The following is a 27,316-nucleotide window of genomic DNA, read 5'->3' as shown; positions in this document are numbered from 1 at the left end:
TTTTAATTTATAAGGAGGAAAATAGGTTAAGTATATTTTAAAAGTTGGACTTCCTAGGTGGCACAGTGGTAAAGAATCTGCCTGCCAATGCAGGAGATGCAGGGTCCTGGGTCTGGAAAGATCCCTTGGAGAAGGGAATGGCAACCCACTCCAGTATTCTTGCCTGGAGAATCCCATGGACAGAGGAGCTAATGACTGAACACGCCCACACATGTTTTAAAAGTTAACGGGATGGAGCAGCTGTAATTGGCCAGTCATACTTAACTGCACCATATGAAACATGTGTCTACAGAGTGCAGTTGAGTCTCCAAGGAGGCTCGTATTCACAAAGAGGATGATGCTTCTGACTTACAATTTGTTTTTTAAAAAAGAAATAGGAGGCCCTCCAACAGGAGAGTGAAGCAGGAAATCTCAAGACAGTAACCACTGTCATATGTGATTGTGGTTGCTATGGTGAATACTTTTTTTTAAATACACAGAAAATAATCACATAAAATTGACATCAATTTCTCCAGTTATGGTTGAATTCTGACTCTATCTTATAAAAATATATTTTTATTTTAATAATAAATTTTATGGTCAAAATTACTTCATCCTTCAATTTTGGTCCCAATTTCTTCAACTAGTTGCTATGGAACTAAAATCCCATTAGCAATAAGGAATAAAATAATCACCACTATATTCTTTTGTGTATGTGAAATTTTAAAGAAAAAATTATTTCCTCTCCTTCAAACATTCCCTAAAACACACACAAGGAAAGTAAATTGTATGGTATATCATACCTTTTACAAAATATGCCAGCCTACTCATAATTATTCACTAGCTATTCTAATTTACACATGACTTCTAAAGAGATGAAAAACTGTCATGAAAATTTAAATATACAATAGAATTTTTAGAATAATCTAAAATAAATATAATGTTTAATTTTTAATTTCTTAACATGAGTATGACAAAGACAGTCAAATGTAGAAATGAAATAATCATCACTTTAGCATAATATCTGGAGTAGGAAATGGTAGCCCACTCCAGTATTATTGCCTGGGAAATCCCATGGATAGAGAAGCCTGGCAGGCTACAGTCCACGGAGTTGCAAAGAGTTGGACATGACTGAGTGACTAACACTTCACTTCACTTAGCATAATATATTTCATTATCAAATGGTTTTTGAATATTATCTAATTTGTTCTAAAAATATTTAAGATGTGGGTGTTCCACCTGATTAATGATCCAGAAAATCTGTCCTTTAATTTGTTGCCAAGAGTACAGTGAATAGGGTATATATAGAAGGGGCTTTCCAGGTGGCACTAATAGAAAAGAACCCGCTTAGCAGTGCAGGAGATGTTAAGAGACGCAGGTTTGATCTCTGGGTTGGCAAGATCACCTGGAGTAGGGCACAGCAACCCACTCCAATATTTTTGCCTGGAGAATCTCCCCATGGACAGGGGAGCCTGGTGGACTATAGCCCATGGGGTCAAAAGAGTCGGACATGACTGAGGCGAGTCAGTGTGTGTGTGTGTGTGTGTGTGTATACATACGTGTGTGTGTGTGTATGTGCATGTGTAAACCAGGATGTTAGTCCAGAAGCTACTAACATCAGCTTTTTCTTAACATCAGACTCTGCTATGAAACAAAGGAGGACACAGTCAACATGGAGATGATCTAGAGGCTATTCAGAAAAAGATTAAAAGCTTAGTAAATAATACCTGCACAAAGGTTAAAAGAAAAGTGAAAGAAAGTGAAATCACTCAGTCGTGTCCAACTCTTTGCGACCCCATGGACTGTAGCCTACCAGGCTCCTCTGTCCATGGGATTTTCCAGGCAATAGTCCTGGAGTGGATTGCCATTTCCTTCTCCAGGGGAGTTTCCCAACCCAGGGACTGAACCCAGGTCTGCCGCATTGTAGATAGACGCTTTACCATCTGAGCCACCAGGGAATGAAATGTACAGCCAGAAAAAGTCTGAGGATACAATTTCGTAAGTATCCAAGTATACATGAAGAGGTCTTGCACAGAAAATGGTGACCAGCTGTTTTCCATCTCCAATGAGGGCAAAATAAAAGGAAATAGACAAATTGAAGCCCGGGATTTTAGTTAAATGGAAGGAATGATTTCCTGTGTGAGTAGTGAGCACTGCAATAACCACTGTTAAATTCTTAAACTAAGAATTTTTCTTTCACTGTGTTTAATAAAAAAAAAAAAATTCTTAATTTGCTCAGTCATGTCCAACTCTTTGCGACCCCATGAGCTGTAGCACGCCAGGCTCCTCTGTCCATGGGAATTCTCCAGATAAGAATACTGGATCGGGTTGCCATTCCCTCCTCCAGGGGATCTTCCCAACTGAGGAATCGAACTCAGGTCTCCAGCACTGCAGGCAAATTCTTCACTGTCTAAGCTACCAGGGAAGCCTAACAGTTGGCTGAAACTAAGCAACGACTGCCATTGCCTCTGGTGAGCCTTCTTATTGTACAGGCTGGAAAGCTAAACACTACATTTCCTGTAACACCCTGCACCTAGGGTCCTGGGTAAGTGTACTCTCTCATGACTGGAAAGCAAGAAACAAGGCAGAGAACAGGGGCCTGCTACCGCAGCCATTTCCTTCCAGCAGCACAGCTATGCAGACATGGGATTTTTTTACAGCAGCATTCCAGCTCCAGTCATCAGCCTCACAGGTGCTAAAACGGTGGCTGCAGTCTCAGTGGTAGCTTTCTAATCCCTGAATAGCAACAGGGGTTTGATCTCAATCTGTATTAGTGAATTCAGCAGTGCCAAAGGCAGCCTCTGAATTCACTAGCTTCCTGACTGTAGTAATAGTAGTAGTTCCATAACAGTCACTTTTGTGGGGGTGGGAGTCATTCTTGGAGGCCCAGCCTACACAGCCCTCTCTTCCAACCTCTCTGCTGATTTTGTTAATATCCAAAACTCTGACTTAAATCTTTTTGTGTTTAAAATGCGTAGTTTCTGTCCTCCAAAAAACACTGACTGATGCAAGCCTATATGTGTATAACTGCTCAGCCCTCACAATAAAAGCATCAGCTTGGTCATACTACATGGTGTCTACAAGGGTATCATCAAAATCACTGTAAAATACGTTCCTCAAATGATAAAACACGATATCCAAATCTAGCAGTTTCTCTGATCTAGAGGTTTAGCAATGTTGTCAAAAAAGGAAATCAAATTACTCTGATATGATCTGTTCCCACTAACCTACGCTGACTTATAACAATTCAGGTCTCCTTTCCTAAAGGACTCACGAATATTCTAGACAGCCTGCCCACGGGGATGTCAGGTTCACTGGCCCACAGCAATACTGTGATCTGGGGGGTCACACCTGGGTCTGTATATTGGGTCTACCACTCATCTGCTATGAAATCTTGGACAAGTCACTTCATGTTCCCAAGTCTCAGTTTCCTTAGTGGCAAATGATAGTGACGTTATTTGCAAAGTCCTTGTGAGAAGTTAATGAAATAATGTATGTAAAGTTCCAAGCACAATGTTCAGCCCACACTAGACCTGCAGTTAATGATAGCTGTGAAAGTGAAGTCGCTCAGTTGTGTCCAACTCTTTGCGACTTCATGGACTATATGTAGCCTGTCAGGCTCCTCCGTCTATGGGATTTTCCAGGCAAGAGTACTGGAGTGGGTTGCCAGCTATAGCCTGAGAAATTTACCTTCTACTCTCTTTTCTGAAAATAAAAAATGAATAAAATAAAATAAAAATTAACTTCATCTTGCTTACATGGCATTTCCCTCATTTTCTTAAAAAAAGACATCAAACTTCACAAACAGTGGAATACAATTCTCTCACCTGCAAGTTATCTCAACACGTTACTGATCATACTCCTAGTCAGGAGGTATCGAATCAGTTGAGTGTTCCCTGATCGTTACATCACCTTGCCATTTGATTTCTTATATGCCAATCCAGTCCCAGCTCTGAGAGGCCAGAAAGTTCTACTGTAGGAACACGGCAGATCTGAATAAGCTAAAAGGCCCCCACTCTTTCTTTGCTGCAAGAGTTTTGTTCTTCTAGAGTTACCCACAAAGAAATAACCTCTACTAGTTTATCAATTTAATGACAATGGATTCCTGATCTGACCCTAATCTATTTCCTCTGGATAAAAAAAAAATCCTAAATGTTGATTTCCTTAATGACAACCAACCTGCTTACACTTACTGTCAACCTTGTAATTCCAACTGGCATAGACTAGTCTGGATAAAAGATAATATGTAATGCAGTAGAAATCTATTGGCAAATATTGGCTGATGCCAGATTCTGAAAGACCTGGGTTACCGAGCTGAAGCAGCGACATCCAGTGAGTAAGGAGAGCCCAGGGAAGCAGGAATGGGAAGAGGCAGGCGGGGGGAGTCAGGGCGGGGACGGTAAGAGTAACACAGGCATTGCTGGAAGCAAGCACCAGAGTTCTCTGGATGCGCTCTCCAGGTCTATGCCCATTAAAAAAAAAAAAAAAAAAAATTTAAATATTTTCTGTCATTTTCTCCATTTCCCTCAAAAGATCTTTTAACAACTTTGCTTCCTAGAGTTAAGTCATCACACTTTTAAGAAGTAAGGAAAACAGGCCTATAATTTCTACCTTCATGGATATAGGTATAAAAAAGTATGCAGACATAATTTAAACTGTTAAGAATATTAAATTGGGCAACTCTTTTGAAGCTCCAATGGTAAAGGTGTTGGAAACCAGAATTTTCAGCATATAACATTGTAGATATTTTAGAAAACTGAAAACTATAAAATGCTTTCATATTTTAGGGAATATATAGATATATAATCTTTTTAGGGAACAAAAATGCTGAAGACATATTACCATGTGGGGCTTTCTTTAACTTTTAACATAACCTAAGAGCTCACACCAACTAATCTAAGACATTTTAAAAAAGATTAACATCATGAGGAAAGACAAACTAAAACTAAAACTAATTATGTAGTTTCACGGAAAGTAAGTTCTGCCTCAGTAACTTCCTTACATTCTATACTATTGCTATATTACAGTATGACAAAACCAGGGGTTACACTAACATCATTTGGTTCAATTTTTGGGTACATGGAAATCTCATATTATAGAATGATGTCTAAATTGTGGAAACTTAAAATACAAGGAAACTTGGCTCATGAGATTTAAAACTTGCTCAAGCATATAAAGCAACTACATAAACCGCTATCTGCTCCATTTAAAAATGAGCTTTCAATAAAACTTCTGTGAACAAAAAAAATCATGCTTAGGATATAAAATTATGACATAATCTGAATGTTTACTGTGGTTGTCAAAGCTAAAAGTCATTATACAAAACATGTGGAAATCTGTTATTTTAAAGCATGAGGTCTGATAAATCATTATAACATATCTCTTCCTTGAAACAGAATAATCTAACGTGAACTCAATTCCATATATACTCATTTTTTAACTACTGTTTAAATGATGATGTTCAACTATATGGACTGTATGGGAAAAGTTGTTTATGTAGCGTCATAAGGAGCTCGGTAGCTCTCTGAAGATAGAAGGAAGCACTTGATGATCTTACTGGTCTGTTAAGAATCAGAATCAGAAAACCTGACTTAGAAGAATTTTATCAGCTGTGGAAAACCGACGGTACCTGCTGATGGGAAGCGTGCTGTAAATGACCTTATCTGTCTTTTCAATCTACAGGGCATATGGCTTGCACCCTAACATAAGCTGGTTTTGGAGGCCACAAGACCATCCAGAGTAGTCTGTTAGCATGTTAAGCATTCAGAACCCCTATTCTAGTAATATGCTCAGCTAGGAATGCAAGTGTTAGACTGCTTTCCAGGGCAAAGGCTCAGGAAACCCATCAGCATGGAAGATTAAAAAAAAAAAGAAAAAAATCACACCTCTTTCCACCCAGGATTAACTATCAATATCTGGCAATGTGTTTTCATCCTGTGCTTCACAACCCTCCCTTTCAAAGTATACAACCATAACGGGTATGTTTACTAAGGAATGTGAAGAAAGCAACGGCAGTGAGCCAAATGACTCGAAGCTATGAGCTTACCAAGCAGCCTCCTCATGGGGTGTGTGTGTTGGAGGGGATGGGGCGGGAGGGGAGCAGCAAAAAGAAACAAAAATGTTGGAGAGGAAATTCCTACCTATATTCATTTTACACCATCAGCAAATCACTTGACTATAACTTTATAGGCTCCACAGTGCAAGAAGTCATATACTGCTGCTTTTGTGCCCTTCGGAAGAAGTCCTATGTAGTGAAAAACAGCCTGTGCTTAGACTCTGACACTGACCACATATGACTAGAGTAGTGAGGGAAGAAAAAGGTCAGTAGGCATCAAGAGGTAATTAATCTGCTTTTGTCTGTAACTGAGAAATCACAATGTCCTACATTGTTAATTGCAATCTTAAAGAGCCACGTTTATACAAAAAGAAATGCTAGACTGTGAAAGTATCTCTGTCTTCATCACTCTGTAAGCAAAGGAGATCAGAAAGAATGCTTTAACCGTCCTTTCAGCCCTGCAGCGCCCCTGGCACTGTGCCTCTTCCGTGACGAGCAGTAGTAAGTATGCAGCAAGCTGAATGTTCTGCATGAGTATCTCTGTCCCTTGATTCATCTTTCTAGTGTTTCTTCTTTTCCCATCTTAGCCCTTATGTCTTCCCTCAGCAGCTTCACTGATAATTTGGACAACATGAAATAATATTATATTGTATTATTTGGGATGGAATTTTAGGTTTACTTTTTTAATCGGAAAAGCAAATGTGAGGAATTTTTTTTTATCTCTATCGTTCTATCTCAAAAATACTTTACAAATTAAATTTTGGATTAGTATCCTTCAATAGAAAAAGTTCCATAAACCCTCGGTTAAAGAGGAGCGGCTTTCTGCTGTACTAAAAGAAATCCTGAAAACTTACTTGTGCCATACTTCTTTCACTGTTCCCCCCCCCCCAAATTTTAAGCGTTTCATTTTGTATTGAGGGTACAGCAAATTAATAATGTGGTAGTTTCAGGTGAACAGCGAAGGGACTCGGCCATACATTTACATGGATCTGTTCTCCTCCAAACACCCCTCTCACGCAGGCTGCCACATAACACCGGGCAGGGTTCCCTGTGCTACACAGCAGGTCCTTGCTGGTTATCCATTTTGAGTGTAGCAGTGTGAACATGGCCTTCCCAAACTCCTTAGCTATCCCTTCTCCTCTGGCAACCATAAGTTCATCTGCTAAGTCTGTGAGTCTCTCTCTATTCTGTAGGTTCATTTCTTTCTAGACTGTTAAATAAAGTCAAGAAACAAAATTTTCCATAACTGGCTGTAACAAGTAACACAGAACTATCCTGGTTTCTATAGAAGCATACTCTCAAAACAGAAGATTAATATTCAATGGGGGAAAAAGCCACATACTTTTCATAGTTCCATCTTCTTCTTCCTCATCCTCGCTGTTTATGACCATGGTCCCCAAGTCAGACTCTAACATAGTGCTGCTGTGTTCGATCATGGTCTGGGCCCCTTCACTCATCGTGCTTGTGGCCCGCATGGTTCCCACGCTTTCCGAGCTCGTCTTCACCATGGTGTGGGAGTCCAGCTCATCCTCATCCTGCAGGCAGAACACAGCAATAAAGGCAGGCTTTTCTAACACAGATGGATATCTTAGAAATGAGCATTATCATATTTTCAATAATAAAAAAATTCTATTACTACTAATTTTCATGTAAGGACATATATACAGTGTTATCCTAAGCACCAACTATCCAAAATAACCTAAAGAATTCAAAGTGAAGCTTTAGGTAATTAAAACTCAAGCAATAGACATTGTTTGATGAAACTGAAGGTGGCCAGTTGTTCTTAAAGAATTCCTGCAGATGGTGACTACAGCCATGAAATTAAAAAATGCTTACTCCTTGGAAGGAAAGTTATGACCAACCTAGACAGCATACTGAAAAGCAGAGACATTACTTTGCAAACAAAGGTCCGTCTAGTCAAGGCTATGGTTTTTCCAGTAGTCATGTATAGATGTGAGAGTTGGACTGTGAAGAAAGATGAGCGCCAAAGAATTGATGCTTTTGAACTGTGGTGTTGGAGAAAAATCTTGAGAGTCCCTTGGACTGCAAGGAGATCCAACCAGTCCATTCTAAAGGAGATCAGCCCTGGGTGTTCTTTGGGATGCTAAAGCTGAAACTCCAGTACTTTGGCTACCTCATGTGAAGAGTTGACTCATTGGAAAAGACTCTGACGCTGGGAGGGACTGGGGGCAGGAGGAAAAGGGGACGACAGACGGTGAGATGGCTGGATGGCATCACCAACTCGATGGACGTGAGTTTGAGTGAACTCCGGGAGTTGGTGATGGACAGGGAGGCCTGGCGTGCTGCAATTCATGGGGTCGCAAAGAGTCGGACACAACTGAGTGACTGAACTGAACTAAAGATAGGTAAGGTAGATAATCAACAAAGAATATATAACAAAATAAATAAAAGACAGCACATTAAAGACAGAGTGTGTTGGCACTGTTATAACAGCCTTAATAATGTTTATAACTTTAACAAAAGCCATTAGCTTTTAAAAAATTATTACAAATACACATAATATAAAATCTACCATCTTAATCATTTTTCAGGGCACAGTTCTATGGCATTAGGAACCCGTCTTGTCAAGGCTATGGTTTTTCCTGTGGTCATGTATGGATGTGAGAGTTGGACTGTGAAGAAGGCTGGGTGCCGAAGAATTGATGGTTTTGAACTGTGGTGTTGGAGAAGACTCTTGAGAGTCCCTTGGACTGCAAGGAGATCCAACCAGTCCATTCTGAAGGAGATCAGCCCTGGGATTTCTTTGGAAGGAATGATGCTGAAGCTGAAGCTCCAGTACTTTGGCCACCTCATGTGAAGAGTTGACTCATTGGAAAAGACTCTGATGCTGGGAGGGATTGGGGGCAGGAGGAGAAGGGAATGACCGAGGATGAGATGGCTGGATGGCATCACGGACTGGATGGACGTGAGTCTGAGTGAACTCCAGGAGATGGTGATGGACGGGGAGGCCTGGCGTGCTGTGATTCATGGGGTCGCAAAGAGTCGGACACGACTGAGCTGAACTGAACAGTGTCATCCAATCATCAACACCCTATTCCAAAAATGTTTCATTATCTCAAACAGAAATTCTATACCCATTAAAAACTAACTCCTCATTCCTCCCTTCTCCCAATCCTATTCTACTTTCTGGTAGAAAGTATGGAATCTCTGTTCTATTTTCTGTCACAATGAATTCACCTATTCTAGGCACCTCATATAGGTAGAATCATGTCTTCTGTGTCTGGCTTATTTCATTTAGCAAAATGTTTTCAAAGTTCATCCAAATTGTCCCAGATATCAGAATTTTATTTAAGACTGAATGGTATTTCACCGTGTGTGTGCAAATACGCATACCCAACCACCATCACCACCACTACCACCACCTTCTGTTTATCCATTCACTTGTTAATGGACATTAAGATGTTTACACCTTTTGGTTATTATGAATAATGCTCTGAACACTGGTATATAAGTATCTATAGATACATGGTCCTTGACTTCTAATGGTTCAACTTAGGATTTTTCAATGCTACAACAGTACAAAAGAGATATACATTCAGTAGAAACAGTACTTTGAATTTTGACCTTTTCCCAGCCTTAGCAACATTTGGTAGGAGCGACTCTCATGAAGCTCTGTGACAGCAGCAGCCAGCCACGGAATCGGGGATGTAAAGAACCCATACATTTACAACCATTCTGTACCTATAAAACCATTCTGTGTTTCACAGAATGCTATGGTTCAGCACAGCATTCAACAAATTGCATGGGATTCCATACTTTATTATAAAATAGGCTTTGTGTTAGATGATTTTGCCAAACTGCAGGCTAATCTAAGTGCTCTGAGCACATTTAAGGTAGGCTAGACTAAGCTAGGCGTTTTGGTAGGTTAGGTATATGAAATGCATTTTTGACTTTATCATAGTTTCAACTAGTGAGTTACTTAAGACGTAACCTCATTAAACATTAAGGGGGATCTGTTTTGAGTCCCTGCTCTCAATTCTTTTGAGAGCACTTGGAAGTGCAAATTATATGCTTTCCGCATTGGCTGCACTATTTTATACTCCAAGAGTGTACAGGGTTGCAACTTCACATTCTCATCAACACTTGTCCCCCACCCCCACCCCCGCCTTTTGCTAACAGACATCCTAATGGATATGTGGTATCTCATTGTGATTTGATTCACATTTTCCGAAAAACCAGTAATATTTAGCATCTTTTCATGTGCTTATTGGCCATCTGTATATCTTCTTTGAAGAAATCTCTATTCAAGTCCTTTGCTCATTTAGTGTTATAGGCTGTTTTTGTTGTCGAGCCAAATAAGTTCTTTTTAGATTCTGGATATTAATCCCTTATCAGATATATGATTTGCAATTATTAAATGGCAACCCACTCCAGTATTCTTGCCTGGAGAATCCCATGGATGGAGGAGCCCGGTGGGCTACAGTCCACAGGGTCGCAAAGAGTTGAACATGACTGAGTGACTTAACTTTCAACTTAACTTTTCTTCATTCTACAGGCTTTCTTTTTACTCTTTTGATAGTTTCTATGACACACAAAAGCTTTCATTTTGATGAAGTCCAATTTATCTTTTTCTTTTGTTGCTTATATTTTTGTTGTCATATCCCAGCCATTGGCTTTTAAATGAAATTCACAGAAGAATCAAGTCAGTGACATAAGTATGACCCAAAAAATGTTCTTTAGAACGTTCACCAAAAGATAAACTGGAATAGGGCCACAAAACTAAACTAACAAATTCTGTTTGAGAAACCAAGCAATGTGCTGTTTGGAAAAACTCGATCATGCACTGAGATTCATTTATATCTACTTCACTTTAAGCAGAAACAAACAAACAAAACCTAAGTTCTGACAGAAAGCTAAAATGCAAATATTGGAGAACAGGAACATCCACGTTGTTCTCGGCGGTTTGACACCCCTCCTCTTCCTAAACTGACAGTATAAACTCAGCATTATCTCTCAAGTCCTTTGCTTGTCTTTCATGAGCTTCTCTTCTTTTAGAAGACTTCTTCATTCTTATGCCTTCAACTATCTTATGTGTTGAGGACTCCCAAATTCTGAAAATCTTCCTGACTTTATTTGCTACTTACAAGCTTAATGATGTTTGAAACTCAACAATCTCAAATGAGATCATTTCATCCATCTCCATGGCCCTTCTAGTCTGCCTCCAGCCCCAAAAACAACCACTGCAAAGCACAGGTGTCTTCCTTAGCTATCTGAGAGTAAAATTTCAATGTCTTCGTGGGTTTACTCTTTTTCATTCCCTATATACCAACAATCAACAAGCTCTTCTTCAAAAAAATTTTCTCGGTTCTGTCTCTTTTCCATTCCCACTGCTCCTGAGCATATTCCTCAACTCATGCCTGGGTAACTGAAGGGGGAGCACCGCGACCTTCTAGAATCAGAGAGATGTTAGTTCAAATCCTAGTTCAAATCACTTACTAGACTTAAGACCTTTGCTTGGTGATTTGGTCACTAAGATGTGTCCGACTCTTGTGACCCCATGGACTGCAGCCAACAAGGCTCCTCTGTCCATGGGATTTCCCAAGCAAGAATACTGGGGTGAACTGCCATTTCCTTCTCTGGAGGATCTTCCCGACTCAGGGATCAAACGTGGGTTTCCCGTATCACAGGGGGATTCTTTACCCACTGAACCACCAGGGAAGCCCTCTTAAGACCTTTTAATAAAGCTATTTAAACTCGCTGAAGTTGGGTTTCTTTCATTGGTGTTATGATGATTAAATGAGAAAAGGTATGCCAAGTGCTTCCATGCTACTAGGAATAAGGTAGTTTCACCTTCTTTAAAGTTACACCATATTACACCAATCTTTCTACTTGTATTATATTCTTCTGCTAAAGAATCTATAATGGCTCCCAGTTCTTACCTGCACTGAAAGCTAAACAAAGCTGTGTAAATTTTAATGTCCTTGTTATCTTGTTTTAAATAGTCAACCTATTTTCCCATTGTTCATGTATCACGCAATAGAGTCAACTGACCTCAATGAGTCTCTAGCAGCCATAAACCATATCATGCTATGCTCATTAAGGCTTCATCTTTGTTCATGTCTTCTTCACTACCCAGGATGGTCTTTCCTCGCTAATTCATTTTCATTAAATCCTATTACCTTCATGGCTAATTCAGTCTTTATTAATTATTCCCTTTTTCAAACTTTGAGAATTTATAACCTGCCTTACAGGTTGCACTTCTGCATTTAAATTTATGATCTTATACTGTAACTGTTCCATAAAATCTTCTATAAATATAATACCTATGGACAAGAAAGCCTTATAACTATCTCTGAATCTACTGAAGTACTCCATTCAGTACCCCATGAAGTACAAGTATTCATTGTATATTTACTTTTTCACAGGACTGTAAAATCATGAAGTTTAATAATTCAACCCCTTATTTTATACATAAAAAAAACAAGGCCCATAGAAAGTAAGGGACTTCCCCAAGGTCACACACCTATTTAAAAGTAGAACTGGGACTAAGAAACTAGTTCCTTCATTTCTTAATCCATTATTCCCCCAAGTACATGTACATTATTTACATTTTAAAATTTTGATCTACTTGAATGTTTAAGGTAGAGGTGCAAGCTTACACTTTTCACAGCTTACGTCACCAGATCTTATGCTGAAAGGGTCCCATACAAATCACTTGTTCCATCCTAGTCAAAGCCACTGTCGTCTCTCAGATTATTACAACAACCTCCTAGCAGTTTTCACTTTTTGCCCTCTTTGTTCCCATTAGTCTCCCACGTAACAGGCAGATTGATCCTTTCAAAACACAAATCACATCATGTTACTCTCTGACTCACCAACCCTGCATTTGGCCTCCCGTCACAGTTACCAAAAAGCCCAAAATCTTTATCATGGCCAAATGTGATCTGGCCCAGTAACATCTGCCAGTCCCATCTCCTATCACATTCCTTCCCACTCACCAAGTTCCAGCCAGCCTGGCCTCCTGTGCTGTTTCTTGAGCATTCAAAGCATGTTCCTCTTCAGCCTTTTAAACTGGCTGATCTCTTAACCTGGAATGCTCTTCTTTAAGGCAGTTTTATTTTCTTCTTAACTCAGGTCTCCATTTAGATGCTAGATGTTACCTCTTTAGTGAGGCATTTTCTGACCACCAATCCAAAATCGAAGTCCCCACCAATCTTTTATCCTTCTATATTTTTCATCGCCTGTACCTGGCTTTTCTACTATTAGAATCTAAGTTTGATGAAGGCAAAGAAGACTTCTTTTTCACAGATGAATTCCCAATGCTTAGAATACCTGGTATACAGTAGGGACTTCATACAAATTTATTTAATAAATGAAGTAATTAATATTATTACTTACTAATTCATTCAACATGCATTTATTATAAATTCATAATATGTCAAGGAGTGGACTAGGCATTGGAGATACAAAGAATAAGAAACAGTTTTGCTCCATTTTTGTTTTTTTAAGACGTTTGAGGTCTAAGAGAAATTGCCTGACATGTGAAAAATAAATTACAAGGCAATTTGTTAAATGCTGTGTTGGCAAATAACGGGAATAAAAAAAGCAGGGCCTTTTACTCTACCTCTTATCAAATGAAGAAAGCCTCATAGAAGATACTGCCTTTAAATTAAGTTCTTAAAGGATGATAAGACTATAATATTTAATGTTTTATTGTTGTTCAGTTGCCCAGTCATGTCTGAGTCTTTGTGACCCCATGGACTGCAGCATATATATATATACACACACATATACACACACACACATATATACACACACACACATATATACACACGATATTTAATATATGTATATAAAGGCATGCTTAATATTAAAACTTCTTTTTACAACAGAACTACACTTAGACATCCATTCTCAGTTTAGATACCCCAAGTCTGAAATAGGTGCCATATTTTTGTGTTGCTATATCAGCTTTTGTGCTTACCTACGCTGATCATATACTTACTACACAATACTGTAACTGTAGGGGTATCTGACTTGTCCAAATCTATTAGACTATAAAATCTGTAAGGGAGGTAATCAGATCTTGTTAACAATTATATATCTGGTATCCATTACAAAGTCTTGTTCTCATTATAAAATCCATTATATTAATATTAAAGCCCTATTTACGAGGTAGTGCTAAAGCATAGAATGTTATATACTAGGTTCTACCACAGAACTTTATTTAAAATCAACTATTTAAAACATAGAATGGCTATAAAGAAACTGGGAGGAAAAATACTGTGAATTAGAACTATTCAGTCGATTATTTGTTGAATAGGTATCATCAATGAGTTAAAAGTACTATACTAAGGACTTTTTGTGGGTCACTCCTGTTTAATCCTCTTATTAATACTATGAGACACTGCTGTCCCCATTGTGTAAACGATGAAACTGAAGTTCAAATGGTTTAATCATTTGTCCAGGATCATATAACCAATAAGCGGAGAAGCAAGGATTCTAACCAGGTTGTTTGATTCTAAAGCCCAATGGCTAACTTCCGATTTTATAAGGTTTTTAATTTATTTACAACATTCTCGACTCTAGGTTAATTTCTACTATAGGTTAGCTACAGCATGTTTCATTTTGCTAAGTTAAGAGATGACGAAACTGATATACACATAAGTAAACTAATTTGCATGTGCTAAGTCACTTCAGCCATGTCTGACTCTTTGCGACCCCAAGGACTGTAGCCTGCCAGGCTCCTCTGTCCATAGTATTTTCTAGGCAAGAATACTGAAGTGGGTTGCCATGCTCTCCTCCAGAGGATATTCCTGACCCAGGGATCAAATCCCTGTCTCTTAAGTCTCCTGCACTACAGACAGGTTCTTTACCACTAGTGCCACCGGGGAAGCCCAAACTAATTTGCACTTTGGTCAAAAAGTTAACAAAAAAGGTTGAGATTTACTCTTTTCAGTAGATTCCACTAAGGAGGGAAGAAAAAAGTTGATTTTCTACCAGTCCTTTTAAAAAATCTACTGCTAGTTTAATATCTTATTTTACTGTGGTTGCAACCAGTTAATTCCCAAAATACTAAGCTAAATCTATTTTTGTATGTGTGAGTCATTTATCTCTCATTCTTGTAAGATTCAGTACTGTGACCATTAAATTTAATAAGAAACATAACATCTGGTTGATGTGAAATAATACTTTGAAATCTTTCTATATTCTGCATCAGAATTGAATCTATGCTGAGATAATGAAGCTTGCATCTCTGGATTCACATAACTGGCTTAGATAACCTATAAAATTATAAAAACACTGAATCAAGTTTGGAAGGGATAGCTTTTACTGCGTATTACTTGCACTTACATAGTCACTTTGCTAAAGGATGCTAAACCAATTTACAAACTAACAGTAAAAGAAAAAAAAAAAGAGCAATCAAGTCACTAATGAGAGTGTGGCATCCAAACAGTAAATAATAAAGTACAGAAGGAATGAGAAGTTGTTTTTTATGAAATTAGAAAACTCAAATACTAATAATTTGGTGATGGTGTTGAAAACTTTTCAGTTAACACTTTTTACTTTTCTAAATCATTAACTCAAATTATTCCTGATCTTTTAGATGGCTATTAAAATTTCATTTGATTCTTTTAACATTTTTGTAATAAAACAGCTATTTATAATGTTTTTCCAAAGTTACACTTCATTTATACATACTCTGCTATTTCTTCCAGGAGAAAAGCAGAAGGAAAACATGTTGATACTTTATAGAAAAAGGTCTGCAGAGCAGATGCTTCCCCACTGCAGAGAGCTGCCAATTCCAGTAAGGAATACAATAGCATTTTCAATCAGTGGTCATCATGTGCCAGGAATGCAAAACAGAGTACTGACGATAATCCAGGTTATGAATCATAAAATCCACATGGAATACAAATATTTGAAAACATTATTAGGAAATCCTACTCCACTGCTGAGACAGATTTATGCAATAACGGTCTGAGAAATAATCAGAGCCGCTGCACTAGGTATCTTTACATTTGTAATACCTTCCACCTTAAAAATTTTTCTAAATATTCAGCTACTATCTGACTGATTTAAAGGATATTAACACAAACATTTTAGAAAGCATTTGTCATTTCTAACATGAATAAGACTATTCTTAGATAAATGGGTGTCTTTTTAATTTGTAATGTTCTAATTATTTTACTCCTCTCCTTGAAGTGATATTAAATTCCTTATTACCTATACAATTCTACAACATTATGTTATCGTTACAGAACATATCCCAGTGGCACTGATTCAATTAGATACTCCTGTTGAGTATTCAGAACTTCCCCAGGGGCTCAGCAGTAAAGAATCTGCCTGCAATGCAAGAGATGCAGGTTCGATCCCTGGATCAGGAAGATCCCCTAGAAGAGGTCACAGCAACCCACTCCCGTTTTCTTGCCTGAAGAATCCCTCGTCCTGAAGGACGAGGAGCCTGGTGGGCTGCAGTCCATGGGGTCGCACTGAGTTTGCATACTACTACAGCATGAGAAGGATTATTTTTCAGGAAAAAAAAAATGAATGTAATGAAAAGAAATTAAAGAGGACACAAACAGATGGATAGATATACCATGTTCTTGGACTGGAAGAACCAATATTGTGAAAATGACTATGCTACCCAAAGCAATCTACAGATTGAATGCAATCCCTATCAAATTACCTATGGCATTTTTCACAGAATTTTTTACATTCTGTTTAAAAATTGTAAAATAGAACAAAATATTCTACAATTTGTATGGAAACACTAAAGATCCTGACTAGCCATAGCATTCCTGAGAAAGAAAGACAAAGTGGGAGGAATCAGGTTCCCTGACTTCAGATTATACAAAGCTTCAATCATCAAGACAGTATGGTACTGGCACAAAAACAGATCAGTGGACATGACAGAAAGCCCAGAGATAAAGCCACACACCTATGGTCACCTAATCAATGACAAAGGAGACAAGAATACACAATGGAGAAAAGACAGTCTTTTGAATAAGTAGTGCTGGGAAAACTGGACAGCTACACATAAAAGAACGAAACACTCCCTAAAACCATACACAAAAATAAAATAGTTTAAAGACCTAAATGTTAGGCCAGATACTATAAAACTCTTAGAGGAAAACATAGGCAAATATTCTCTGACATAAATCGCAGCAAGATCTTTTTTGACCTACCTCCTTGAGTAATGAAAGTAAAAATAAACAAATGGGACCAAATTAAAATAAAAGCTTCTAGACAGCAAAGGAAACCATACACAAGACAAAAAGACAGCCCTCAGAATGGGAGAAAATATTTTCAAGTGAAGCAACAAAGAATTAATCTCCAAAATATACAAACAGCTCATGCAGCTCAATGAAAAAACAAACAACCCAATCAGGAAATGGGCAGAAGACCTAAATAGATATTTCTCCAAAGACAACATACAAATGGCCAACAAACATGCTCAACATCACTAATTACTAGAGAAATGCAAATCAAAATTACAATGAGGTATCACTTCACACCAGTCAGAATGGCCACCATCAAAAAGTCTACAAACAATAAATGCTGGAGAGGGGTATGGAGAAAAGGGAATCCTCTTACACTGCTGGTGGGAATCTAAATTGATACAGTCACTATCGATGGTGGTTCCTTAGAAAACTAAAACTATAACTAGCATGTGACCCAGCAATCCCACTGCTGAGTATATACTCAGAGAAAACTGTAATTCAAAAAGACACTAAAAAAAAAAAAAAAAGACGCATACACCCCCGATGTTCACTGCAGCAGTATTCACAACAGCCAGGGACATGGAAGTGACCTAAATGTCCATCAACAGTGGAATGGATCAAAAGATGCGGTGCATGTATACAATGGAGTATTACTCAGACATAGAAAGGAATGAAACTGTGTCATGTGCAGAGATGTGGATGGCTCTTGAGACTGTTATACAGAGTATAATGTCAGAAAAAGAAAAACAAATACCATATATTAACATATATATGTGGAATCTAGAAAATTTGCAAAACAGAGACACAGACATAGAGAACAAACATATGGACACCAAGGGGGCAAAAGGGTGGGATGAACTGGGAGACTGGGATTGACATACACGCAATACTATGTACAAAAAATACAACTAATGAGACCTATTGTATAGCACAGGGAACTCAATTTGGTGCTTTGGGGTAACACAAATGGGAAGGAAATCCAAAAAAGAGGGCATATGTGTAAACATATGGCTGATTTACTCTGTTGTACAGCAGACACTGACAGAGCAGTGTAAAGCATCTAAACTCCAATTAAAAAAAAATTAACTACCATATTATGGACCCAAAGAGGCCAAACTGACTTTAAAGAAAAAACTGTAAAAGAGTCTAATTCGAATAGATGAATACAGATAATGAAATAGATAATGCCAGCTATATATAAGCAAAAAAAATAGAATGATGATGGAATTTCCTACTTCGCACATGACAGAGGCACTGAGATCTAATAACTAACTGATTTGTGGTGAAAAAGCCAAATAAGAAATCCACATGGCGTGTGTGGTGCAACTTCAAGGAAATAAGCATAAAACTGGGGAAACCTGCAGCAGGGATCTTTTTACTTTTCTCCCCATGCAGAACTAAACCAGAGCTTGTGCTTACATGCTAACCTGCGTCACCAAATAGATTTTAATCACTCTTGACTTAGAAAAGGCAAAAATCAAAGGGAACTCTTGTGCAGTTGCTTGTATGCCTCATACCATGGAAGAGTCCTGTGCACTGTTAAAGTAAAGGTACTCTGCACTAGGGCAAGGTGAAGCTCCTGATGCGACCGGACAGGGCACGCATTCCCTTCACATTCCACTTCCAAACATGGCAAGGCTAGCACTTATTCATTGCTTCTGTTATCCGCACATGTGCAGTGTCCACTCTTTCCGGGTTACAAGTGCAAGAGCCCACAGCAGGAGCAACTGGCTAACTGTGGTCTCGTTTTGTAGCTAAGAACTACTGAGAAAACATCAGAAATATTCCCCTTCAAATCGTTGCCCTTAAGCACTGCTTTCCAGCCTGACAGGTTGGGAAAAAAGTCATAAATTGATATTCGCCCATTAAATATTGCTAAGACTTAACAGTATCTGGAAATCTGTACCAAGAATGAACTTGCTTCCCACTGCTGTAAGTAGGTGGTCCTTCTACTTCACTGCAAAAGCAGCAGCACAAGAGCTTATACAGCTGCCGCCTTTGACGTATCTGTCTTTAACAAACAGAAATGTCTGCCTTCATGGATCCTAGCTTTTTGCATGTTCACGGGCATGTTTTAAAGTTACATCAAAGCTTTCAGGATCTCCAAGAGTCATAAAAGACTTGTTCATCAGCACAACAAGCCGAAATGGTGAGAAGGCGTGTGGGCAGGACTTCAGAGGCTCCCTGATGCAAGACGGTACAAGTTCCTGGCATTGTATTAAAAGCTTTCAAACACAAGATTATCTTACATCCCCTGTGCACAATACTGATATATCATAGATTAAATTAAAAGGTAATAGCAACCTTAACCATGACTTCTCTCTTTTCTCCCAAAGCCAAAAGCACGTCAAAGGATGAACAAAATATAAAGATTATAAAATCAAATATTTTAAGATAAAAGGAACTTCTTTAAAAACTGTAGCTGTTACGAGCAGTTTATTAAAAATCCACAAGAGGGCACCAAAGACAAAAGGCTAGAACAAATTCCATTAATTTGTGACTTATACACATAAAACAAGTTTATAAAATAGGTTATTAAATTTACTAACATACTATCAGTATCTTTCAGAAAGACTATTGGCTGCTGATTTTTTAAAAACCTGATATATTTTAAAATACCACCATCACTGCCATCTTATTTTTTATATAAGCAGTATTTATGTTTCTCAAAGGATACATCTATATTTCGTTAATACATTCAGTAATCTATCTACATGTCTACATGAAGTGATCTCCCCAATGACTTGCATAAAATAGTAGGAGCTCAGGAAACACTTGCTGACTCTACAAAATTGACAGAAACATACAAGAGGAAGTATCAAGTACGCATACCACTTTGTCACTGCATTCTAAATTACGTTTATATAAAAAGATTTATAATTGTGGTATGTTCTTAGAACAAACAGAACTTAGAGCTAATTTGTCTTTGAAAATAATGTCTTTTTCTCATCTTTTCTTTCTCCTACTCCTTGTCTGCTCTATTAGGATAGCTCTTAGCAATAATCAGAAACTTTAATAAATACTTAACAAAAGAAATCGCTTTTATAAACTCAGAAATGATAACATTATAAAATGACTTTAAGAAATCAGCTTCCAAAACATACAATTTAGAAGACAACTGTCTGAATCACAACAAAATACCAGTATTAATTTTAGCATGCAGTTTACATTACTGAAACTGCTGATACAAATGACATTCTGGGGCAGAGAAATGTCAAGTCAGGGCAGCAAAAACAAGCAGTTCTCCCCAAAGCAAATATTTATGACATGTTTGACTTATGCACTGCTCCAGAAATACTTCATGTGCCAGGACATACCTGATTATTTTTAAATGTAGATACTTTTGGTGTTGATGATACTCTTGTGGCACTATGCTAAATAATACGGGGTAAAGACAGTTAAAATCCATTATAAAGAATTTTACACATATATTTATTGACTTGATGAATCTGAAGTATTTGTAAGCACTTACTTTGTGCCAGGCAGTATGCTAAGATATAGTCTTTGTCTTTGAGAAATGCACAGGTTAGTGGAGAAAATTAGTAAGTAGACAAATATAAATACAGTGAGTTCAGCATTCGCACAGAGCTAAACACACGATACCATGGGAGCACAGAGGAGCATTTTAATTTCACAATCAGTTGGATAAATACCTAGGACCGCAACTTAGATCTTATGGTATGTTTAGCTTTACAAGAAACTGTCAAACTCTCTAACAGTGTTACACCATTTATGCTTTCCCATGAACAATGAATGAGCATTTCTGTTGCTGAGCTTGTTCACCAGCACTTAGCACGGTCAGTTGTTGTGGTTTTTTTTCCCCCCATTTTAGACATTCTAACAAGTATTTAATGGCAACTCATGGTTGGTGTTAACTTGCAATTCCTGATGACAAAAGGTTTTAGGCATCTTTTCCATATGCTTTTTTGACATTTATGATCTTTGACAAGGTATCTGTTCAGTATTTTTCCCCATTTTTTAATCTGTCTTGTTTTTTTATTGTTGATTTTTAAGGAGCTCATGTATTTTGGACACAAGTCCTTTCAAATAAGGTAGTGTTGGCAAATATTTTCTCAGACTATGGCTTATCTCTCCATTTTCCTAATGGTGTCTTTCACAGTGCAGTAGCTTTAAATATCACCAGTTGTTTTTTCTCTTTTTTTCCCCAAGATCTTGCTTTTGGTGTTTTAACTCAACACCAAACTAAAGGTAACAGATTTTATCCTATGATTTCTTCCAGAAGTTTTCCGGTTTTCAGTTCAGTTCAGTTTCTCAGTCGTGTCCGACTCTTTGGGACCCCATGAACCGTAGCACACCAGGCCTCCCTGTCCATCGCCAACTCCCAGAGTCCACCTAAACCCATATCCATTGAGTCGGTGATGCCATCCAGCCATCTCATCCTCTGTCATCTCCTTCTCCTTCTGCCCTCAATCCTTCCCAGCATCAGGGTATTTTCCAATGAGTCAGCTCTTTGCATCAGGTGGCCAAAGGATTGGAGTTTCAGCTTCAACATCAGTCCTTCCAATGAACACCCAGAACTGATCTCCTTTAGGATGGACTGGCTGGATCTCCTTGCAGTCCAAGGGACTCTCAAGAGTCTTTCCCAACACCACAGTTCAAAAGCATCAATTCTTCGGTGCTCAGCTTTCTTTATAGTCCAACTCTCACATCCATACATGACCACTGGAAAAACCATAGCCTTGACTAGATGGACCTTTGTGGACAAAGTAATGTTCTGCTTTTAATATGCTGTCTAGGTTGGTCATAACTTTCCTTCCAAGGAGTAAGCGTCTTTTAATTTCATGGCTGCAGTCACCATCTGCAGTGATTTTGGAGCCCCGAAAAATAAAGTCAGCCACTATTTCCACTCTTTTCCCATCTATCTGCCATGAAGTGATGGGACCAGATGCCATGATCTTAGTTTTCTGAATGTTGAGCTTTAAGCCAACTTTTTCACTTTCCTCTTTCACTTCATCAAGAGGTTCTTTAGTTCTTTAGTTTCTTTAGGCTCTTTAGTTTCTGCCATAAGGGTGGTGTCATCTGCATATCTGAGGTTATTGATATTTCTCCCAGCAATCTTGATTCCAGCTTGTGCTTCCTCTAGCCCAGCGTTTCTCATGATGTACTCTGCATATAAGTTAAATAAGTAGAGTGATAATATACAGCCTTGACGTACTCCTTTTCCTATTTGAAACCAGTCTGTTGTTCCATGTCCAGTTCTAACTGTTGCTTCCTGACCTGCATACAGATTTCTCAAGAGGCAGGTCAGGTGGTCTGTATTCCCATCTCTTTAAGAATTTTCTGGTTTTACATGTTATATTAAGGTCTATGATCTATTTCAAGTTAATTTTTGTGAAAGCCTTGAGGTATATGTCCAGGTTCTTTTTTTTTTTTCTCCATATAGACATCAAGTTGTTCCAGTACCCTTTAAGTGATTATTCTTTTTCCACTGAGTTGCCTGTGTGGCCTTTCCAAAGGTCAGCTGATTATATTTGTATGGGTTTGTGTCTGAGCCCTCTGTTTCACTGATTTATCACTGATAATACATGTGTATTCTTTTTCTAATACCACACTGTCTTGATTATTTTAATTTTACAGACGTCTGTAAATTGGAGTCTTCAAACTATTTTTTCTTATTCATTATTGTGTTGGCTGTTATAGCCCTTTTGCCCTTCCATGTAATCTTTAGAATCATTTTATTCGGCAGTTACATGTTAGCTTGCTAGAATTTTTATTGTGGATGAACTCAATCTATACATTAAGAAGAAATGATAACGACATTTTGAGTCTTTTAATCTGTGAACATGGAATGTTTCTCAGTTTCTTTTAGAATTTTGCTTTTTTTAGTCAGTGCACACAGATTCTGTACATATTTTGTCAGACTTAAGTATTTCTCTTTTATTTCTTTTGTTAAAAAGATTTTTCAAAATTCCAAATTCCAGTTACTTATTGCTGGTAAACAGAAAGTAAATGAATGTTTTACATTGCCCCTGTATCCGTGACTGAACTACATTCACTTATTATATAGTTCCAGGAGGTTTTTTTGTCAGTTCTTCAAAATTTCCTAGAGAATCGTGTCTATGCAGGCCTTTTCAGTCAGTCACATTATCCCTTTCTTCTAGGGCCTTTCTCCTCAGTATAAAAATTCAGTAATATTCTGACCATTAAACAACTAAAGGAAAAACAACAAGTTATTCATAACCAGACTTCTTGATAGAGTAGTCAAAGCCTTTGTTTCTTTCTTTCCTTCATCATGTTCTCTTTCCACCTCGTATCATACTGTGGCTGAAATACTCTTTACAGGGCAACTTTCTGGGTAAGATGAGATCATTTAGAACCTATTTAATTTGAGGTGTCCATGGGTCATCCAAGTCTTTCTGTAGCAGGAAGCAGAGTATGCATTTTTTGAACCCCAAGGGAGAGCTCAGGCAGTTCGGGAATCAACAGACTTTCTGCATCTGGTGATTAAAACTTGAGCAAAAGTGGGATTGCTCAAAAAGTCTTTAAAGAAAAACATCGGTCGCTGCTTCTGCTGAGACCACTTCTTAGGTCGCCCTCATTTGCCTGAGTAACTCCTTATCCTGCAGGAGGCACTGCAGCCTTCGATTCCTCTGGAAAGGGAGAATCGTTCACGGTACTCCTCCAAGGCTTTGGTTTGTTGCTGTTGTTCAGTTGCTAAGTTGGGTCCAACTCTTCGTGACCCCATGGACTGCAGCGGGCCAGGCTTCTCTGTCTTTCACTATCTCAGCGGAGTTTGTTCAAACTCATGTTCACTGAAATATTTGTTAGAATATCCAAAATGCCAAGAACAAAACACCCCACAAAACCTGACAATACTAAGTGATGGTGGACATGCTCAGGAACCAAAACTCTCATTTGCACATCCAAAAATGGTGTAACACCGTTGGAGGACACGGCAGTGTTTTACAAAGCTAAACATGCCACAGGATCTGCCAATTACAGTCCTAGATATTCTACCAACTACAGTCCTTAGGTATGTTATCAACTGATCTGAAAATTTCCATCCACTCAAATCCTGGTATGAAAATGTTTACAGCCACTTTATTCATGCCAAAAGTCAGAAATGACCAAGATATCCTTCAACAGATGAACGGATAAACAAATTGTGGTACATCCATGCAAAAGAATACTGTTTAGTTTAAAATTAAAATGGGGTTAATTTTTAAAAGGGATGAATCTTAAATGCTTATTGTTAAATGAGACAAGCCAGTCTGAAAAGGCTACCTACTGTTTGATTCCAATTACACGGCATGGAAAGGCAGAACTTTCGACGGTAAACAGAAGAGCAACTGCAGAGAGTTTGGGGGTAGAGGCAGAGTTGAACAGGTGTAGCAAAGGGATTTGGGGGCAGTGAAAGTATTCTTCAGTGTACTACAATGGTGAATATGTAACACCATACATTTGTCAAAACTCATAAGATGTTTATACAATGAAGAGTGAACCTTAATGTATGCAAGATCTCAGGATGTAATGCAGAACGTGACACACACCAAAACATCTAACTGTATTACAAATGTATGAAAGAACTTCACTGAGCAAGGTGGGTAGAAAAGCTGCTAACCCAAGTAACCTTGAAAGTGAGTGGAGTTTGTAAGACTTAAAAAGCATTGTACTAAGCACTGTGCTCTACTTGATAAAGTTGTTCCCATGGGGATATGGCTTAACAATTCAGAAACTACTATACATGTACACAGGATCTGAAACACTTGGCAAAGTAGGTGGTGTAGGTGGAGGGAACCAGGTTTCTCACCACTGCTGCAGAGGTATAAACAAGCAAGGAGAGACAGAGAGAACGACCCATGTGGGAACGGATTAGAACTCAGAGACATCAGTATGAATTCATGTTTAGTTTAATATAGAAACAGATGGAGAGAGAGATATATATATGCACACCCATATACATATGTATGTATGAAGACACATTATATACCTGCTTGGTTTGTCTGCTGAGAGGAGTCGATAAAGGGACAATACTCCCACAGCAGCAAAAAGTACACCTACAGTCTGGATCTTAGTTTCTAATACCATTTGCTAATAAAGGAACTAGTCTCCTAGGATTCTAGAAGCTGTGGCAGGAAATACACAAACTGAGTCTAGAGGATCTTACAGTGTCTGAGAATAAGGAAGTAAGCAAAGTAAAAGCAAACCCACAATGATGTGGTTATGTCAAAGGGACAAAGGAGTCAACCATACGAGGAGGCTCCAATGTCCATAGCTGGAACAACTGGAACAAGAAAACAGTATGAAGTACTGGATCATAAGTCAACGTGTAAGCTAAATAACCATGAGTCAGTAAGATATATATACGACTGAATAAGTAAATGGAGAAGACAGACAAATCTCCCACACAGAAGGATTCCAGATAACTTATGTAGACACTTTGCCCTCCGAGACGGGGAGCGTAACTCCCCATTCCTCAAGCGTGGGCTCCATATTATGATGTCCTTCCAAAGAGCCCAGGATGGAAAGGAGGAAAGCGTAACTTCATCGTGCAGACACCTGACTAACACCATGTCAGCCAGGTGATCATGGGCAACACTGACAGTGGCAGGTCATATTAACAGAGGGTACTTGCGGTATTGCGATACGAGAAGAAACACAGCCTCGATCTGTCCCCAGTTCCTGGCACAGTGCTTCTAAGACCCGTATAATTTCCTGAGTGATATGTATGGGAGGAGCACATTTTGGTATTCATAATAAGCCCCTTTCCACCATATCTGGGTTTTGCTAATATGGAGATGAGGATGAGGGCTGGCTGCCAGAGGAACAATGTGATTAGAGGGTTGGAACTTTTATGTCTACCCTCCTGACCTCCAGGAAGGAGAAAGGAGTTAGGGATTGAGGTAATCACCAATGGCCAATATTTTAATCAATCATATCTCTGTTGTGGAACCTCCGTAAAACCTCTAAAAGGAGTGTTCTGGAGAGTTTCCCGGTTGGTGAATACACTGGGGTGGCAGGAGTGACACGTCTGGAGTGGGCATGGACCCCCCCACAACCCCCTGCCTCATACCCTATTACCCCAGGTGACTGACTCTTCCATTGGGCTATTCCTGGGTTGTATCCCATACTGGTAATAGTAAGTAAAGCGTTTTCCTGAGTTCTGTGAGTTATCCTAGGAAACCAATGAATCTGAGGAGGGCACTATGGAACCCTGACTTACAGCCAGTTGGTCCGGGTACGGGAGGCCTACACTCGTAAGAAGCATCTGAAGTGAGGGGAGAGATGGTTTGGTGAGATCGAGTCCACAATCTGTGGGGTCTGTAGGGTCTGTGCTAACTCCAGGTAGTCAGCATCAGGATGAATTAAACTGTAAGACACCCAGTTGGTGAACCAGAGAATTGCTTGGGGTAGAAAACCCACACATGTGGTATCCGAAGTTTTACATATAGAGGAAACGAGTTTTTCTTTAATGCTCTTGGTATAAATGAGATTAGACTAGCCTTTGGTTCTACAGTCTCTCCAAAATGAATAACCTCAGTGTCATCATAAGAAAAAAACATCAAACAAATCCCAATTGAGGGACATTCTATAAAATGCCTAATTAAATTCCTCAAATTTCTCAAGGTCACCAAAAACAGATAATCTGAGAAACTGTGACAGCAAGAGGAGTCTAAGAGACATGGAGGGCGACTAAATGTTAATGAACTGTGGTGTCCTGGATGGGCCCTGAAACAGAAAAAACGACACCAGGTAAAAACTTAGTAAATATGGATAGAGTATGGCTCTTAGTTGAAAACATTCATCGAGACTGGTTCATTAATTATAACAAATGCAGTGTACTAACATAAGATGTTAATAACAGGGGAAACTGGATATGGGTATATGGCAACTCCATACAACTACTTTCACAATTCTTCTATAAATCTAAAAGTAGTCAAAAATTAAAAGTTACTTCAAAAAATAAAATGGAAGAAGTTCTTCACTTTTTCATCTGAATAAATAAAAAATACTAAATACTTACTAAATAAATATTTATGCTATAAAGCCCAACACTAGAATCTACAGTTCAGTGGTTCTTATCTACATTAGAATCAGTTAGTGACTTTTAAAAAATTCTGATGCCTGGGCTTCA

General features: G+C 38.5%; 1 protein-coding gene across 5 annotated transcripts in view; it reads right to left on the bottom strand.

Annotated features, from left to right (window-relative positions):
* The window catches only part of STK3 (serine/threonine kinase 3), a 309,832-nt gene that overhangs the window by 74,986 nt on the left and 207,530 nt on the right, over positions 1–27,316 (bottom strand). For all 5 annotated transcript variants that reach the window (XM_027973184.3, XM_042254446.2, XM_060393931.1 and 2 more), the window contains one exon: positions 7,377–7,569. In XM_027973184.3, the coding sequence (XP_027828985.1) occupies positions 7,377–7,569 (193 nt within the window). The remainder of the gene's footprint in view (positions 1–7,376; positions 7,570–27,316) is intronic.

The sequence above is a fragment of the Ovis aries genome, chromosome 9, assembly GCF_016772045.2.
Source record: "Ovis aries strain OAR_USU_Benz2616 breed Rambouillet chromosome 9, ARS-UI_Ramb_v3.0, whole genome shotgun sequence".
Taxonomy (NCBI): Eukaryota; Metazoa; Chordata; class Mammalia; order Artiodactyla; family Bovidae; genus Ovis; species Ovis aries.
Note: the sequence above shows the minus strand (reverse complement) of the source record. Positions and strands in the feature narration are given on the sequence as shown.